The sequence below is a fragment of the Scyliorhinus torazame genome, chromosome 17 (genome assembly GCF_047496885.1).
Source record: "Scyliorhinus torazame isolate Kashiwa2021f chromosome 17, sScyTor2.1, whole genome shotgun sequence".
NCBI lineage: Eukaryota > Metazoa > Chordata > Chondrichthyes > Carcharhiniformes > Scyliorhinidae > Scyliorhinus > Scyliorhinus torazame.
In genome coordinates this window covers 128181041-128200610 of record NC_092723.1, presented here as the reverse complement: position 1 = coordinate 128200610, position 19570 = coordinate 128181041, and the positions used below count along the sequence as shown (strand labels likewise).

The 19570-nt window shown below is 44.8% G+C and overlaps 2 protein-coding genes across 5 annotated transcripts in view; one reads left to right on the top strand and one right to left on the bottom strand.

The window, feature by feature from the left end:
- The window catches only part of LOC140394132 (uncharacterized), a 59880-nt gene that overhangs the window by 17668 nt on the left and 22642 nt on the right, over positions 1-19570 (top strand). The window lies entirely within an intron of this gene.
- Positions 1-19570, bottom strand: part of zfand2a (zinc finger, AN1-type domain 2A) — a 34796-nt gene that overhangs the window by 5248 nt on the left and 9978 nt on the right. For 2 of the 3 annotated variants that reach the window (XM_072481015.1, XM_072481017.1), the window contains exons 2-8: positions 13916-14045; positions 11585-11679; positions 10758-10889; positions 8917-9068; positions 7083-7205; positions 3588-3648; positions 1281-1350 (exon numbers count right to left, since the gene is read on the bottom strand). In XM_072481015.1, coding sequence (XP_072337116.1) covers positions 1281-1350; positions 3588-3648; positions 7083-7205; positions 8917-9068; positions 10758-10889; positions 11585-11679; positions 13916-13970 — 688 coding nt within the window. In that variant the 5' untranslated portion in view covers positions 13971-14045. Of the gene's footprint in view, positions 1-1279; positions 1351-3587; positions 3649-7082; positions 7206-8916; positions 9069-10757; positions 10890-11584; positions 11680-13915; positions 14046-19570 lie in introns of all 3 variants that reach the window. The other variant, XM_072481018.1, reaches the window with a different exon arrangement.

The following is a 19570-nucleotide window of genomic DNA, read 5'->3' as shown; positions in this document are numbered from 1 at the left end:
GAACTCCATTTAGTTACTGGCAAGGTTATTGCTTGGCTCTGTAATATGCACACGCAAAATAAATAAATGAAGCATGTGGTATAAGCCTACAAAATTATCTTAAAATAGCCACACGCACCCACAGACTATACATTGCACATTAGTACAGCATCATAAGCTGTGATCATTGTGATTTGTCAGTATCTTTACTCTGCTCTTTAACCTTTATTCTAGTTGTTGCTCCTTGTCATATTGTTTCAGTTCCCTGCAAATTGAGGCAATAAAAGATAAATGTTACTATTTAACTTGACCGGTCCACCTTTTCAGGGCTGCACCCCCATCCTTTAGTGCTCACTGCCAAACACTCAACAGTGAACTTGGTGACTAAAGATGCAGCTTCATAATGAAAACCAAATTCAGAGCTCCTCTGGCAGCTCCAGATACCAAATGCAGAACTCTCTGAGCAGCTCAAGATGGCGAGTGAAGTGTTCATGTTAAACCAAGTCAGCAGACCTGAAGACCCTGCTGTTAGGGTTACAATTCAGCTCAGCGGGGCACTGGTAAGAGTGCAACAAATTATATCAATACCTCTAGCTCAGTGGCCGGCACAGTGGTCAGCACTGTTGCCTCATGGCACCAAGGACCCGGGATTTGATCCCAGCTACGGGACACTGTCTGTGTGGAATATGCACATTCTCCACATGTCTGTGTGGGCTCCACCCCACAACTCAAAGATGTGCAGGGTTGATTGGCCACGCTAAAATTGCCCCGAATTGGATTTTTCTTTTGTTTAAAAATACCTCTAGCTCAAACAAGACGGGCCGGGAGGGTGCTCCCAAAGTGTGCACAGGAGAGGGCAGGGCCAGGTTTAGCTATGGTCAATAGTCTTAAGACTCAGTCTAGGCTAAAGTAGGAAATGCCATTTGCTCTGAAGGTGGTCACCAGTGGAACCAGCAAAGGTTAACACGTTTAGTCATGAATCGGTTAAAGTTGATAAACAGAACCTCTTGGTAGCTGTGTGAACAAGACTTTCTATAACTCTCGAATGTTAATATTCTAAAAATTGACAGGAACCGGTGCCACTGAATAGATGTTGGAAAATCTGACACGAGACTGTACACTGTTCGTGTGGAGTTTGCACATTCTTCCCGTGTCTACGTGGGCCCACAACCCAAAGATGTGCAGGGTAGATGGACTGGCCAAGCTAAATTGCCCCTTAATTGAAAAACAAAATAATGAATTGGGTACTCTAAATTTATTAAGAAAAAGGAAAAGCTGACACTTGGGCTTTACTTTTTACCTGGGAGCTGCATTCCTGGAAGATTCATCCAGCGATCTCTCCAATGCTCTCTGCAGGGCATGTTCTTCACTCTTCAACAAAAAAAAAACACGAGAAATTACTTCATAGTAATACTACTTCAGTTTATTACTTTACTGCAATACAGGTTTAGTGCATTCCTCGTAATTTCTGGAGCGACAGCTTAACCAATACCGAATCAGAACAGCAATTTTTATAAAGCCAAGTCCTTAAAAAAAGTCTGCATTTATTGCTCCATGCTAGAGATTACAACTTTACCCGAATTATAAAACTGTGTACAAGCCATTTATGTTCTTTTCTCAATTTACTGGGGCTGATCCAGTAACTACTGAACTGTGCATGTTGTGTTCATGCAATTAGTACAAATTTGGCAATCTGGCTCTGATCTCCATTGTTGTCCAGGGAATATTCAGAAAGGCCAGTCCAACAATGCTGCCTGTACCGATGGGCTGAGGTCAGTCTGTCCACAGCCGGACCAGAGACAGCGAACTTGACACAGGTGCCAAAACCTGCGAACTTTACAGCTGGAGACGGCTATTGCTTGGAGTCACTGAGGAGAGAAACCGCTACCCAAGAAGGCAGACCTTGGCACTCACTGCCAGTTAATTTGCTTCCTGAGGCACCTATAAGCACACTCTTGCAAACAGAGTTCACCATGTAAATTAAATTAGGTACTGCTGGGCCTGTGCTAGTTTCAAGGATCTACTGCAGGTGTATACTTCCTCATACCAGATGTCAACACCACCTCTGCCATAAACATCCATTCTTTATAGGGCTTTAATTTAAACCAGCCCTGGCATCATACTGAACTCATAAGGGACTACACTCACCTACAAAATGGTCACGCAATTGTGTAAAGAGGGGAGCCGTTCATTCCCATGTAGTTCCACATCTGTAATTCTTAATGTGTAATCTGAAACATCTGTAGGAGCGCACTTTGGCTGCCACTTCTCAACTGGCTCATTGGCTTATGTAACGAGCCAGGCGCTGAATGACAACGCGGGGAACAGTACTGGGTCATTCCTGTTCCAGCTGGAAACCATTCAGTCTATTTTTAGAGCCCTGCTTACAGAGCCATGTTCGAAGGAGAAGTCCACCGCACTAAGAAATAGCCTAGAAATTTAAATTCCCAAACGCATTGGGATTTGACCTTTGGGTTCCAACGCACCAACAAACATGTGAAAGGTGAAAAATAAAATAGAAGAGGCACAGATTAGCTTGTTGGGGAGAAAAAAAAGTTAATGTATTGTAGGTGTGGGCAGAGGTCAGTCACATGAAAGTTGCTATGCACTTACTGCATTTGATGCATCTTTTAATTTATATTCTCACCATGCAGATGTGAACATTTTAATTTTTCCCCCCACTGTCCATCTCAGTCAAAGTCCACTCATTTGTTTCAAAAGGGTACCTCCGACTTCTGTTTATTAAAAAAGAGACTACTTCTATAATGCAGATTAGACTCACATATGCAGAAATGTACTTTATATATCCTTAGATTTCAAGGAATTGATACACATCAAGGATTGTCTCACTCCTTTAATATTTGTGTGGCAGATAATTGTGGATTCAGGTTCACTGCAGTGCTGCACTGTCCAAGTTCCCATCTCTTCAGATGGGTAAACATAGGTCCCATCTGCCTGCATATTATTCAACGAGGATCAGACCGCTTTCCCAGTGTTGTAGACAACAATTCTCCTTCTATCAATCCTACTAAAATATGTATTGGTTGTCCATCCTACTGACACCAATGACATTGCTCTCACAGTTCAAATGAACAGATTTTTAAAAAATTCATTCATAGGGTGTGTCATAAACTGAGTGATTTGTTAGGCTGTTTCAGAGTTAAGAGTCAGCCACATTGCTGTGGATTTGGGGTCACACATAGACCAGACTAGGAAGTTTGACAGATTTCCTTTCCGAAAAGGACATTAATGAACCAGATGAGCCTTCTCTTTTTTGTTTTAAAACAACGATCCAGTAGTTTCATGGTTGCCATCACTGTTACAAGTTATCAGATTCTGGTTTAAGTGCAGACACTGTTCATTCAGGATTCTGTTAGATTTTCAACAAGAGAGTCATTATGTTTAGAGAAACAAAGGAATTTAACTGGCCACACAAACGTATTCTGTAAAGTTGGAAAGTTTCTGAATATCCTTTTAGAAGGTTTCCATCCCATTTCCCTTTGACACAACAATCACCTTCGAACATTTACAGAGACAGGATATTGGCACAGCACTGAACCCTTGTCCTCAGTACTTTACAGGGTAACCTCACACTGCCGCAGACTTACCAATCCTCCTTGCAAGGATGCAGATGCAGGGACAGGTCTCGGTGATGGTCTTGGTGGGTTACTATGATTAAAACAAAAGCAAAGAATGAATCAATTTCTAATCTCAATGGCAATTGGATTTCCAAAACAGCAGCTAGCTTCAGGCAAGAACCCAGCATCATCCAAGTGCCAGGCAATGACCATTTCTCCAGCAAGAGAGAATCTAACCATCGCCCCTTGACATTCAATAGCATTACTGTCACTGAATCTCCCACTATCAACATCCTGGGGGTCACCAATGACCAGTAACTCACCTCCTGACTCCTTAAAGCCGGTCCACCATCTACTAGACGCATGTCAGGAATGTAATGGAACACTCTTTCATTACCTGGATGAGTGCAGCTCCAACAACATTCCAGAACCTCAACACTATCCAGGACAAAGCAGTCCACTGGATTGGCTCCCCATCCACAAACATTCATTCCCAGCAGCAGCGAACCACACTGGCAGCAATGTGTACCATCTACAAGATGCACTGCAGGAACCAGTCAAGCCTCCTTAGGCAGCCCCTTCCATACCACAACCCATATCACCTAGAACAACAAAGGCAGCAAACACTGGAAACGCCACCATCGATATGTCCCCCTCCAAGCCACTCACCATTCTGACCTGGAAACGTATCACCATTCCTTCATTGCACTGGGTCAATATTGCGAACTCCTTCAGAGCACAGTGGGTGTACCTACACTACCTGGACTGCAGCGGTTCAAGAAGGCAACTCACAATCATCTTTTCAAGGACAAATAGGGGTGGGCAATAGCCAGCAATGCTATTAAAGCTCTAATAAAGCTCTAAACTCTCTCTGACCACTAGGTCTATTGCAAGTCAGACCAATCAGGAAGGTCCCAAGCTTGATCCTTGCTATCTGATGAGTTAGCTGATGTTAGGTAGGATTGCAGTAATGAGGCTACAATTGTCATCAGCATCCCTGCATCATGCCCAGTACAGGCATGTCATTATGAACTTTCAGTCAATATTTGGACATAATCCAGCTGTTAAAATGGCTCTCTCAGATCAGGCCACATTTGGACTAAAGACAGCATCAGGACTCTGTAAAATACCTATCTAAATATAAATATAGGTGAGGGCACCTCACAGCCATTTGTGGAATTCAGACATCTCACTGTTTAAGGACTGGCCAATGCCCAAGGTCTATGGAGTTTCCAGACTGCCTTTGTGTTTCATACTGGACAAAAGGGAAGATCAAAACTCAATGACCACAGTCAACTTTCCATTTTATCATAATGGCCTCCCCTATCCAAACTAGACTGGATGAGCCTCAGAAGTGTTAACCCCGTGGTCATGTGATCAAAGCTGGTTACAGGGACTGCACCCTTATTACCCCAGGACCCAGAAAGTCATCAAAACCAGTCAACCAGGCTGACAAGCAGACTCAAACTAGCGGTAAGTCATCAAGCAGCCAAAGTATTGAACCTGTTCCAGTTTCAACGCTCACCTGAAAACCAACCTCAGATATTCAACTACAAGGAACCTCACAACCTGCAGTGCACACATTGCTTTACCAGACCCTTCTGTCAACTTTAAATCATCAAATTCACTCAATAAACCACAGGTAAAAGTGTACTACGTTATCTGTACTCAGTGTGCGCACACATGCTCATACACGAGACTGAATGTGTGATGTGCTAATTCAGGGTAAATGAGAATAAATAACCTTATTTACGTTAAACTCACAAAAACATGCTGCTGAATTATTTAATTGAATGCACAAACACCTCTTTCCATATAAAACACACTGATTACAGGTAGTGAGAGAGCAAGTTAGTGACTCCTGAATTGGGGATGGGTGGAGTGCAAGAAGCAGCATCACAAGACAATAAACATAATAGCCTATTAGCCATATGCAAATGTTTTAATTCTGTATGACCTCTGAACGTACAGACGATCCAGTAAACACAATCACATGCAGAACTATCTCAACAATAATGGATGAATTTGAAATGATACTGGACGCATCCCATCACTAACCATATACAACATGATCTGATTGAATGGTGAACAGCATATATAATATCCCCACTATACAGAAAGAATGGGAAGGTAGGGACAGAAAGCAGGGAGAAACCATTCCGGGATACTGGGAACATCATTCAGCAACAAAATAAAAGGGGCAATATTAGGTCAAGTCTATGAGCTACTGGAAAATGATGTATGACATGGAGTGTCTGAGAAACAAGGAGACACACAAATGGCCATCAGCGCTTTTAACTTTTAAAGTTCCCCAAAGTTTTGTGAAGAATCAACAGCTTAAATGTAGGAAGAAACATTGTGTTTTACGACCAGTAGACGTCAAAGAGCTTTACAGCCATAAAATATTTTTATTAAAAGGTATAAGCACTGTTGTGATATAGGAAACCTGGCAGCCAACTTTCGCACAACAAACTTCCACAAGCAGCAACGTGATAATGACTGCTTTATCTGTCTTTTTTGCGACATTAATGGGAGAGATAAATGTTAGCCAGAACCGCAGAGATAATGCCTCTGTTTTTCTTAGAAATGGTGCCGGGGAATCTTCTATGTCCACACAAGCATCAGTTTAACGTGTCATCTGAAAGATGGCATCACAAACAGTGCAGCACTTCCTCAATAATGCACTGGAGTGTCAGCATAGATCTTTGTGTTCAAGTCCTGGAGTGGAACTCAGATCGTTGTTACTCAAGTGGTGAGAATGCTTCCGACTGAGCCACAGCTGACACAGGGATCTGGCAAAACATTTTCACAAGAGCAGTGTCGAAAATCTGACATCAAGTCAGATCAGGAAATATTTAGGGGTTTTCAAAAGCAGCAAGGTGAGGGGGTTTTGGAGGCAATTCCTGAATCTAAGAGCCGATGCTGGAGCAATTCAAATTGGGGATCAGAAGAGGCCAGAACGAGCAGTACCCAGATCCTAGGATTGTGGGGCTGGAGGAGCTTGCAGAGATGGAAACAAGACAAATTACGACCTGAACTATTTCACATTACCCCAAGGGAAGCAATGGCACGGAAATATGTCCAGCTAATTTTCAGGTACTTGCTTCAGGTGATTAAAAGCTCAGAAGCATGTGCGTTCTCTCAGCCAGGTAATGGTGGGGGCTGCAAACAGCAAAGACAGGAAAATAAAAGACCGTCATTCCAGTTTTGAACGCTCTTTCTTTGGAGGAAGGAAAATCAATAGCTCCCCTGTATCACTGTTCCTTTATGGGCAGTGGGTAGCTGATGAAGGTGTAACCTGCCAACTAATCTATGCACAAACAACTGTTTCCCGCAGATGTGCCCAAGGGCAAGGAACAGAGGAACACCGGTATCAGCCATTCAGCCCCTCAAGCCGGTTTCGTCATTCAGTCAGATCATGGCAGATCTGTATCTCAACTCCATTTACCTGCCCTCATTCTACATCCCAAAATACCTATACCGAAATCAATTTCAGTCACTTCATACGTGTCCTGTTGACAGTACCTGTTATTATGTGGGTGGGCCGATGTGTTCAGTCCATTTGGCCGACTGCCAGATGCACCTTTGCTTGTAGATGGCACCGCACTAGATTTTGAAGTCCCCCAAGCTCTCACAATGGCAGCATTCCTTAAAAAGAAATAAAATCTGTTAAAATAACTCTGTACAAGCAGCCATTTAAGACTATTTCACACACTAAAATTTCAGCTGTCATTAGTCCTGCTTTATTTACAGCTGGGAACCTTGTTATGAATCAGGGTATGGAGGCTAGACTCATCCCACACGACTGAAGTAACAAGGTATGACTGTCATTTCCTGACATAACAGTAGTCCCTGCAAATGGAGACCCACATTTCACAGTAAAACTGTAGACTGAATTATGGAATTCAATGCGAGAGGGCTACAGCTTGAACACATTTTATGCAAGATATTCACGTCATACTAAAAGGGTTGAGCTCTGGGGTTGGCATGGCGGCGCAGTGGTTAGCACTGCTCCCTCACGGCACCGAAGACCCGGGTTCGATCCTGGCCCTGGGCCACTGTCTATCCAGAGTTTGCACACTCTCCCTGTGTCTGCGTGGGTCTCACCCCCACAACCCAAAGATGTGCAGGATAGGTGGATTTAGCCCCTTAATTGGAAAGAAAAATTGGGTACTCTAAATTTATTTTTTTTAAAGATGGAGCTCTCAAACAGTTTTTCAGCACAGCTGGAAACCATTTAAGTCCGGTGTTGAATTTCAGGCACCTCTCAGGCTCATTTCACACCATCCCATTTTCCTTGCTTTCATTACAAGTTGATTAATATTGAACAAATTACCCAGTAACTTTTGGAAAGCAGTCATCGATTTGGCATTGATCATTAGTGGCAAAACACGGGCAGTTGATGGCAATGGATGGTAACAATGTGCATTTTGGACACTGTACACAAACTAAATGTTCTTGCTCCAGCACAGCTATGGTTTAAGATAATACACTAATTCAATATACAGACCTGGCCTGTAACTAAACACTAAAAATGCCCAAAGGGGAAGCTTATTTTTTTAAATCTACCTAAAGCTTCTGAGCCAAATGACAAACTAAATCTCTGTACTGCTGTGAATCTGGATTATCTGAACTACTGCTGGAGTCATGTCATTTCTGAGGGCAAGGCCCTACCACCAAATGAAATCAATGGAACTACATCGCCCCATAACCTGACTCACCAGCAGAGTCCATCAAGAAAGCAAAGACTAGGAATGGGAGAAAACAAACCTGGAAGCATCATGCAGCATATCGGAAAAACAGATCACTGGTTTAGCTCAGTGGGTTAGTTAGCTGGTTTGTGATGCAGAACAAGGGTTCAATACCCGCACCAGCTGAGAATTCTGAATTCTCCCCGTGTACCTGAACAGGCGCTGAAATGTGGCGACTAGGGGCTTTATCACAGTAACTTCATTGCAGTGTTAATCTAAGCCTACTTGTGACAATAAAGATTTATTTTATTTACAGAGATAAGGGACAGAGACAATTCCTCCCTGCCACCTCCCTCCCTGTCCCTTCCCTCCCCCGTTCCACCCCAGTCTCTTTCCTTGTCACTATCAAGCAAATATTGCGGTAAGACAGCTATTTATTTAACTGCGCTGTCATACCAAACTCAAACAGTCCAGTAGATCTGAAGACAGTGCATGAGGAAGGAGCGGGTGTATAATTCGCCATTATAACACCAGCCGCAAGCGCTTTTGCTGAAACTATATTTGGGAGCGCAACAAAAATCACTTCACAGGGTTACTAGTCCTCATGTTTATTGCCTTTCACCACTGAAGCATGGTATTGGCAAGGGATATACTTTAGATTTCCTTACCCAGCTTTGGAGAGACTTTGCTCATCAGCCTTGCATTCGTGATCCAAAGGATACCTGTGCTTTAAGCAGAAGTTTAAGTGACATTGGTCACATGTCAGTTTGATCATCTCTTTCTGTTTGCATCCGGTCTTTGAACATTTGTTTGTGAAAATCTGAAACACATTTATTTTGGTGACAATTAAATTAGAGGAGATGCTCACCGTCACTGCCCGACTCCACAGCTGCTCCTTGGTAAAACAAATGGGCTCCAATGGCCATTTCCTAAAGACAGTGTGCTGAAAATAGACAACAGGGCTCTTTCCCTGACAGCAGATGGAGATTAATCCAGGACGCAGGGAATTTAGATGAGAGACTTGGAGAATAAAAGCCCAAGTGCACAAATGGCAGCTCTGGTATTTGAACTCGAGACGTCCCTCAGAACTACTTAACTGCCTGATAAGCTGGAGGCGGGAAGTAAAGTTAGTCCATTCTCTTTCCCTTTTAACTCATCCCTTCTCACCCCAATTTATGTCCAACTTTTATTTTGGATGCCATGCTCTATCACACTCCTGAGCAGATGACTTTACACCCATCTACCCATGTACTTATTGAGGGAAGATACTGTAAATTGTTTTGCTTTCTCTTTGGCTGTTGCCAGAGGTCAGGTTGGGTGATGAGAGAGGGAGCGGGAGTGAACCGTAGTGGCAAAGCCTAGCTGAAGGTATACTAGTTCATCAGCATCACTTTGGAAATGTTATTACACTTACAAGACACACACAATGAATCAGCTGGTGTAATACCGAGCCTTACAGACAAGGTTTCAGCCACTGGTAACTCACCCGAGCGAGGAATATTCATGGGCATGTCTCATCAGGAGATAACTCACCTGCATTGAACTTGACAATTAGGTTTTATTCTGTCCTCACCTGATATCCACATATTTCTGGATAGCAATCTGGGCAGTGATTCAGCTTTATTTTATTTGCCCTAATCTGGGAGGGTATTCAAGATAACTGTAATGTCCAAGTAACTCAACACAGACTGGGGGAAAAAATCTAAGCCTTGTTGGCCTGTATGGTTCAATAAACCACTGGATGGCATGCTTGTTCTACAGTTGTGCTCCAGAGATCCAAATGATCCTAAAGGTTAGCTGAGAAGTGCTACAATCCCTTGGTGGTGGGTGGCGGAGAGATGCTACAATCCCTGGGTGGTGGGTGGCGGAGAGATGCTACAATCCCTGGGTGGTGGGTGGCGGAGAGATGCTACAATCCCTGGGTGGTGGGTGGCGGAGAGATGCTACAATCCCTGGGTGGTGGGTGGCGGATGGGTGCTACAATCCCGGGTGGTGGGTGGCGGAGAGATGCTACAATCCCTGGGTGGTGGGTGGCGGAGAGATGCTACAATCCCTGGGTGGTGGGTGGCGGAGAGATGCTACAATCCCTGGGTGGTGGGTGGCGGAGAGATGCTACAATCCCGGGTGGTGGGTGGCGGATGGGTGCTACAATCCCTGGTGGTGGCAGGGCGGTGACATACACCAGAGAGGATTGGCAGGACCTCAGTGCAGCATCACAGCCACAGGACAGCATTCCCCCAACAGTGCACAAATCTCCTAGTGCTCCACTAAGGCGTTAACCTAGATGGACTCTGGTCTCTGGAGTGGGACTTGAACTCTTGAACTGACTGAGCCACAGTTGACAACTTACAGACACACTAGGCAAGCTCACCTATGAAGAATGGCAACTTCAGCACGATACTGCACGATGACCAACACCATGGCATTGTACTTCAGCACGAGACAGGTAAGGGAAAGTTAGGTGGAAAATGATAAAACTCAACTATCTGATAAACGTAGATGGCCTTACCTTGCGCTTTTTCTGGGCAGGGTCAGATCTACACTCTCTGTCTATATGTTCACCAACCCGAATGTCTGGCATTTCTCCTCTTCTGACAGGAACTGGTGTGTTACACAGCGGACACACGGGTACCTGAAAATCCTGAAAGCAATCAAGTACACATTAAATATAGCTCAACAAAACAGAGCCCTTGAAATTACACATAATCCGTGGTCATATACTGGTGTTGCTTCATTATCACTGGGTCAAAATTCCAGAATTAATGCCATTATGGAAACATGGAATGACAAAATATCTTGCTCATGTGAAGCATAACCCTCCCTCACTTTACACCTGTTTGTGCACCAACCCCTTGAAACCAATTTCTGCAGAGGAAGACAAGAAAGCACATACTGCAGCTCGGTCTGCAGCAGTGGTTCACAAATAAACAAAAGATCAAAGGAACGGGACACAGATAATTCCTGATCCTGAGTGCTAGCCAGTGTCTTTTGCTTGAAAGTGCACATAGATAGGTTAAGGTTTGGCTGTGATGCCCTCCAGACATTGACGCTGACTGTCTAGACTCACAGGAAGAATCATCATTTATGCAAGGTATCAGAGAGCCCATGGAAGCAAACTCCAGTAGGAGTCAGTCTCTTCAGGTGAAGGGAAATAAAAAGAGGGGAACTGAAAAGGGCATTTTTCCAGAAACTTGGGTCTTGCATTTTCTGAACATCCTCCAGAGGGAGTTATTGAGAAATGTCAGACCTCAAACTAAATTTGATGAGAGAATAAAAACAAGTTCTATTCACACTGATGGACATACCAAAGCACACATATAAGAATGTTATAAAAACCTTTTTATAGGAGGATGCACACTTGTGCTGTGCATAGCTGATGTGGTCCTTGCAGAAGATGTGTGAACATGCATCACACTTCATGGGAAGAAAATCTGAAAGGGACAAGAAGGTCCTTAGCAGGGCAAAAGAAACAACAGAAGAAGTGGATTTAGCACATAAAAGGTGCTAGAAATGCAACTTTAATATATCACCTTTATTGTAATATAATGTCCCAAAGCCCTCCACAGCATCATAATCTGGCTCGGTGTCATTTTTTTTTGCCTGAGACAGTAAAGCAAGCAGCTAAAAAGTAGGTCAAAGAGGCAAGTTTTAAAGTGTACCTTAATGGAGTAGAGAGGTGAAAAAGTTTTGGGCGGGTATTCCAGAGTTATGGGTCTAGACAGTTGAAGTAACATCCGGCTACAGTGGGACAAAGGAAGTGTTGGATACACAGGAGTCCAGAGTTAGAGCGCAGTTTTTGGAACTCGTCAGCTACAAGACATTGGTGGGGTGGACCTGGACCGGGAGCCAATGTAGGTCGGTGAGCAAAGGGGTGACAGGTAAACAAAGCCTGGAGAACGGGAGGCCAGCCAGCCAGAAACACACTGGAATCGGAGAATATGGAGGTAATAAAAGCATGGAGGAGGCTTTCAGCACCAGTCAAGCCGAGGCAAGTAATGCTAGAGTGGATTCAGACAGTCTTTGTAATGGCGAGATATGGGGCTGGATTCTCCGTTTGGCAGGCTAAGTCCCCACGCCGGCATGAAAACGGGTGTGTTTTACGCCAGGAAAACTGGCGCACAACGGCCATCGATTCTCTGCTCGGGGAGGGGGGGGGGGTGGGGGGCTAGCAGCCAGGAGCTCACAGCTCTAGCTGCCGACACGGCCCGGAGCATTGCCGGGTCCATGGCCGCGCATGTGCAGCTGCCGCGCCGTGCTTCGTAGCGGACGCAGCCCGCGGACCCGGGCAGCAAAAATAGTCCCCTCCTCTTCCGTCGCTCGCACACTCCAGGTCCAAATAAAGCCCCCCCTTGCCCGCGGATCGGCCCTCCTCCTCCTCCGACTGTGGCGGTGCTGGGCTGAGTCAACAGCCGCCAGACTGAGTTCCCGACTGGTGAGACCACACGTGTCCCACGCCGTCAGGAACTCGGCTGGTCGTGGACGGAGCATCGTGGGGTGGGCCTCTGGCGACGGCCTGGGGCCACGGATACGGCGTGCTCTTAGAGTAGGCCGCTTTTCAGGGGGCGGAGCATAGCGAAAGCAGCACCGCCCCCGATTCTGTCGTCATCGGGGATTCTCCGCCCCGTCGCCGAATATTCTCCATAACAAAGGCTGCTTGTTGCATTATCTCCTGTCCGCTGAACAAGTTCTGCCATTGTATTAGGCTGATCCAGACTGCGTGCAATTTCATCCTATTTGACCCTGAGCTGAGCTTCTGAGCCCATGGTCTGGATTCTCTGATCCCCAACTCCTAAATCACATTCAGCGTCGGGGATCAGAGAATCCAGACCATGGGCTCAGAAGCTCAGCTCAGGGTCAAATAGGATGAAATTGCACGCAGTCTGGATCAGTCTAAAACAATGGCAGAACCTGTACAGCGGACAGGAGATAATGCAACAAGCAGCCTTTGGAGAATATGGAGAATATTGTATGCAGTTTAGGGTCTCCACATGAAGGAAGAATATAGCTGCATTGGGCGCAGAACAAGCAATGGTTGATTAAATTGGGCCCTGGGTTGAGGGGGTTATTCTATGATGGGAAGCTGAATAACCTGGGTTTATTATTCTCTGGAGCTTGGAAGAATGAAAGGTGATCTCACTGAAGGGACTTGACAGGATAGACACAGAGGTTGCCTCCCTGGTTGGGGGATCTGAGGGCATAGTCGTAGGGTAGGGCTGAGAGGAGGAGAAATGTGTTCACTCAAAGGGATGTGAAACTTCCGAATTCTCTATCCCAGAGGGTTGTGGATTCTCCTTCATCGAAAATATTTAAGGCTGAGAAGATTTTTGGTCTCTCAGAGAAGGACCATGGGGAGTGGCCGAGAAAGAGGAATTGAAGTCAAAGATCAGCTGTAATCATTTTGATGGCCGAGCCGACTTGACAAGTATATGCTCTACTGCTGGTTCTTATTTCTTAGATCGTTGTAGAATTAGCGATGAGGAGGTGGCAGGGATGCTGCAGGGTTAGAGCTGGGGAAAGAAAAGATTAAGGATAGACATCAGGAACGCCAAAAGAAAAGACAATTTCTTTTCTTAAACAGAATAGCTTTCTCGCTCCTCTTCTGCAAAGAAAACACAATACAAAACATTTGAAAGATCAACAATATTTTGATGAAATTTTCACCCTTACCCAGCCTTTTGCAGGAATTCTCAGAACAGTGTTTCCCCAAGTCAGGGAACTCCATTTTAGGACATGTATTCTCTCAGTATTGTTGCTCAGGCACCGGCACGTCCAACTCTGACTTTGCTGTTCTTGTAACCTGTTACAGCAAGAAGAGTTTAATCATTTAGGGGCTGGTTTAGCACACTGGGCTAAATCGCTGGCTTTTAAAGCAGACCAAGGCAGGCCAGCAGCACAGTTCAATTCCCGTACCAGCCTCCCCGAACAGGTGCCGGAATGTGGCGACTAGGGGCGTTTCACTAACTTCATTTGAAGCCTACTTGTGACAATAAGCGGTTTTCATTTCATTCATTTCAAGTTCCATACAGCTTAAGAGACAGCTCACCGGTTTTGGCAGTCGGTAAATTTAGTGCAGTGATCGAGATAATGTGCATTTATAGCTGGTGTTGGAAAAAATGATAACAATGGCAGAAGGGGATGGATGTCCAAGTCTTTTACTGGCGGGCTGCGGGCAGTGGTTGGGTGGGGAGAGGTGACTGAAAACGTGGTTGAAGAGGTTTTGAGACAGGCAGGGAAGGAAGCTCCATAGAGGAGGGCCAACTTACAGGAGGTGTTAGCACAAGATGGAGCACAGGGTGTGGGAGAGTTACGGGAACATAGAGCATACAGATCAGAGTAAAGGAGTGAAATGTATGGGAGGAGATAAATCTGGCAAATGTTGCAGAGTTGGGGGTAGGGGATGTGAGGCTATGGAGAAGTTTGTAGATGAGACTTTGAAATTGATTGAAGAACTGATAATGGACGGCACGATAGCACTGTGGCTAGCACTATTGCTTCACAGCGCAAGGGTCCCAGGTTCGATTCCCGGCTTGGGTCACTGTCTGTGCGGAGTCTGCACCTTCTCCCAGTGTCTGCGTGGATTTCCTCCAGGTGCGCTGGTTTCTTCCCACAAGTCCTGAAAGATGTGCTGTTAAATAAATTGGGCATTCAGAATTCTCCCTCTATGTACCCGATCAGGTGCCGAACTGTGGTGACTAGGGGCTTTTCACAGTAATTTCATTGCAGTGTTAATGCAAGCCTACTTGTGACACTAATAAAGATTATTATTGAGCGAAATGCATGAGAGGAGACAAGTCTGGCAAATGTTGCAGAGAGTTGGGGGAAGGGGATGTGTGGCTATGGTGAAGCTTGCAGATGAGAATTTAAAATTGATTGAACAACTGATATTCATTTCCAAGTTTCTCACACCAAGGGGCAAACCCTGTAGCTGCCAGTACTTACAGTACTTAAGTGTTTACTTTTACTCAGAAAGTCATTACCCTGGTGTGCAAAATCCTTACTGAACAGTCAATGTTAGTTTAATAAATTAATGTTGGGTGTTTTCATTGCATGCGGAAATTCTGGTTAAGATTGTCACAATTCAATCAATGAGCATAGGTTCATGTTAACATTCCCAAAAAGATGAAAACTCAAACAGAACCAGGAATAAATATCAGTCTTACAGTTGCTGCATTTAACACTGCAGTAATTCTGTATGCACATGGCATACAAGAGGTTACACCACAGGGTGGGAGGGCTGAGTCACATGCACTCTCACCATCTGAAGGTCCCAATCCACATCGGAGCCATCAGGTTGCAGTGGGGAACTTCAACGAGAGAATGGACACAACGAGAGAATGGACAGGGTGGAGAGGAAGCAAATGTTCCCCTAAGCTGAAGGGTCAATAACAAGGGGCATAATGTTAAGGTGAGGGGTAGGAGGTTTAGAGGGGATTCGAGGAAAATAACATTTCCCCCCAGAGGTTGGTGGAGTCTGGAATGCACTGCCTGGGAGGGTAGTAGAGGCGGGAAATCTTACTGCCTTTAAAAAGTATGCAGGTGAGCACCTAGAATGTCAGAACATTCAAGGATAAGGCCCAAGGTCTGGAATTAGTGTTGATTTAGAGTAGTTTTGTCGGTGCAGACCCAATGGGCCGAAGGGCCGAAGGGCCTCTTTGCTATGGCAGGACTTTAAAATAATACATACTTCTTTTACAGCCCATCACATTAATTAGAACAGTTCCCTAACCCCTTAGACAGGACAATGGGGAATATGTACTTCATGTGGAGCCTCAGATATTAATATTGCAAGTGTTGTTCTCTGAAGGGGTTTAGCAATACCAGTTCTTGTAAACACTGTCCACATATATAGTTCGACAGCAAGGATGACGTGAAATAATGTCATGGTATTTTCCTGTTGAACAATTATTTTCTTCTTCTACTGCAATCCAGTCTCTAGTGTTCTCTTCCACTTCACAACAACTGCAAAGGGTCATTGCTTACAACTACCTACCTAGTTGGCACTGGTAATTTCTCCCAGTCCCCAGGGAGTGAGTGTGCCTGTAAGAAGCGTGTGCAGTAAGCATGATCTATTGGTCTACAATGGGAGTCACTCCGCCACAGCTGCTTAGCCCTCTCTTGGCCAAACTCACAACCAATCCACTGGGCATTTGTGCTGCCAGAGGCAACAGTCAAAAACCACTTTTGCTGATGCACATAACGAGGTTATTGTCAAAAGTGTGGCGGCCAGTGGCAACCCACAAGAGCAAACAACATCAATTTGATGTATTTCATTTTAGATGTCTTAATTAAGATAACGGATTAGTTTATTTTGCAACAAAAAAAGACGGGAGCTAGGATTGAAGTTTCTAACAATAGCACTAACACCATAAAATTAATAGTCATCTAATTCTTTTAAGCTTCATAACAGATTATTGTCCCTCTAGAAACACATCTCAGGGCAGCACGGTGGTGCGGCGGTTAGCACTGCTGCCTCACAGCGCTGAGGACCCGGGTTCAATCCCCGCCCTGGGTCACTGTCCGTGTGGAGTTTGCACATTCCCCCCATGCCTGCGTGGGTCTCACCCCCACAATCCAAAGATATGCAGGGTAGGTGGATTGGCCACACTAAATTGCCCCCAAATTGGAATTTTAAAAAAACACATCTCACACACACATGGATTCAAAGGGTTAACTGTAGGATCAATCTCAGTGTACAGTTTCAGGAGGAATCACCTTCTTGCTGACTGGTTTTTAATTATACCATACTCACTTTTGCCTGCGTTGTGACTAGAATTGAACAGGAGGCAGCCAACATTTGGGTGCGGAGCAGAGTATGTCTCAAGGTGTAGGACTGACCATTTCAGAACTCAGAGAACTTGATCCTCACTCAAATTGTTTCCAACAGCCTACTGTACCAGCATTGAAGAGAAGTGGGGCAGCCATCTGAGGCAAGATCAAATATCTCCACAAATCAAGTCGACTGGATAACATGATAAATATAGTCCCCTGTGATGCTAATCATATTTCACTGGCAGCCACTGTAGATTCTGCAGCAGTTGCTGCAAGTTGTAAACTAATTTAAATGATTCCCAATGGTTGAAGTGAGTCATGAAACTGAGCCCATGGCCTCAAACTAGATCCAAATAAGCTGGCAGCTGAGGCATTATCAGCGCCCTGGGCTGGACTTCATTTTCAATTGCTGCTGTAAAGGGCCTGTGCGAGACCTGGGTCAGGCTTGACTGCAATATTCGTGCCCTCCCAAATTCAACATCCTGTCAGAGCTCTGCATCTCGGCTCTTGCGTAAGCAGTGAGAACTTGGGAGAGACACCAGAGGGTGAACAGGACCTACAGAACTGTGCTCCTCAGCATCGGAGGAAGCCAGATTGTGTTTTAAAGTTTGCTGTGTTTGCTGGGGAAATAAATTGAAATTGTGTCCAATCAGGCCAGTGGTAACTCAACTTTTGACTTAAAACATGTTTACAGCAGTTCTGTGGAGGAATACCAGTGGAGCATGTGATGGAAGTACCAATGGGAATAAAAACAAGCGTTTACAAAATATATTTACTGGATACTGCAACTAAACTCAATGCAGCCAGAAAGCAGGGCATTAAACTAGATTAGCAGTAATCGTGCTGTATTTGGTAACGATATTGCTCCCAGTTCTGTTAGCCTGCACCACTGCCAGATTTCACCATACCAATGTCAAACTCTTCCATAACGGAGATATGGAGAAGTCACTCATATCAGACAGGGCCACATAACTAACTTGGCCAAGTGTCAATTGTTTTTTTAATCACACTTCTGTGAAACTCAATGGAATGTTTTATGTTAAAGATGCTATCTAAATCCAAGTTGTTCTCATCATATATTATATAACTAACTATTGCTTGACTTTTAGAGTGGCTCAAAGACTTTGTACATTCTGACTTGTGCTCTGCATTTACCACAGCATAGGGGACAGATGGATGACTGATCAGCCATGGAATAACAGGTTGGCATGTTAAAAGGACTGCATCAGTCCTGTCACCTTTCCCTTTGGTGTCTAATATTACTGTGTAAACATGGAACGTCATGGATCACGTGATAAAGAAAATCGGTGACTAAAGCAAATCTGAAATAATGAAGGGCTGGAAATAGGAGTCAGTTAGCACCTGAAACAAGGATCCTTGGGAGGGAACCTCAGGCTAACATTTTAAATTTTGTATATTTTGACAATGTGTGGCACTGCTGCAGCTCTCGTTTGGTATGAATTACTTCCCCATATCTCAATAATGGAGGGGTTTGCCACTGGCATGTGTGGTGCAGGATAACAGAACTAGGAACAAAAACATTGTTACTGAGTGCATCCACGATTACTACTAATTCAGTTCAATGAGATAGGGAGTGGCGAGGCCATGGGGGGATTTAAAAACAAGCATGCAAATTTTAAAACAAACATGCAAATTTTAAAACCAAGACATTATGTGGCTGGGATCCAAGTAGATCAGTGGGTGTTGGGATGATGGGGAGTGGGGGAGAGCAGAATCTCAGCTAGCCTTAAGTTTACAGAGAGCAGAAAGTAGCCTCCCGGCAGTGTGTTGGAATAGTCAAATCTAGAAGTAACAAAGGCATGGTTGAGAATTTCAGCAGCGTATCAGTTAAGGTAGAGGTGAAGTTGGAGGTGGGAATACGCAGCCTTAGTGATGGTTCTAATATGGGGTCAGATACGACATTGAGGGGTAGCATACGACATTGAAGGGTAGCATACGACATTGAAGGGCAGCACAAGTGGATAGCACTGTGGCTTCACAGCGCCAGGGTCCCAGGTTCGATTCCCCGCTGGGTCACTGTCTGTGCAGAGTCTGCACGTTCTCTCCGTGTCTGCGTGGGTTTCCTCTGGGTGCTCCGGTTTCCTCCCACAGCCCAAAGGACGTGCAGGTTTGGTGGATTGGCCATGCTAAATTGCCCTTAGTGACAAAAAAAGGTTAGGAGGGATTATTGGGTTACGGGGATAGGGTGGAAGTGAGGGCTTAAGTGGGTCGGTGCAGACTCGATGGCCGAATGGCCTCCTTCTGCACTGTATGTTCTATATAGATGTAACCCGGAAAGGTCCAAGGACAGTTCCTTAGGGGGATACAAGAGGTAATGGTTCAGAACAGGAAGAAAAGCCATTACAAGTAATACTCTGGCTATGGTTAGATACTTAAGAATGGAATCAGGTGAGTGCAGATCCCATACAGTTGAATGGCAGTAGAAGCATTGAAGGAAGATGATGTAATCAACTGTGTCAAATACTCCAGACAGGTTGAAAAGGTTGAGAGGGGCTAGTTTACCTTTGGTCGCAGTCACAGAGACTGTTAGCA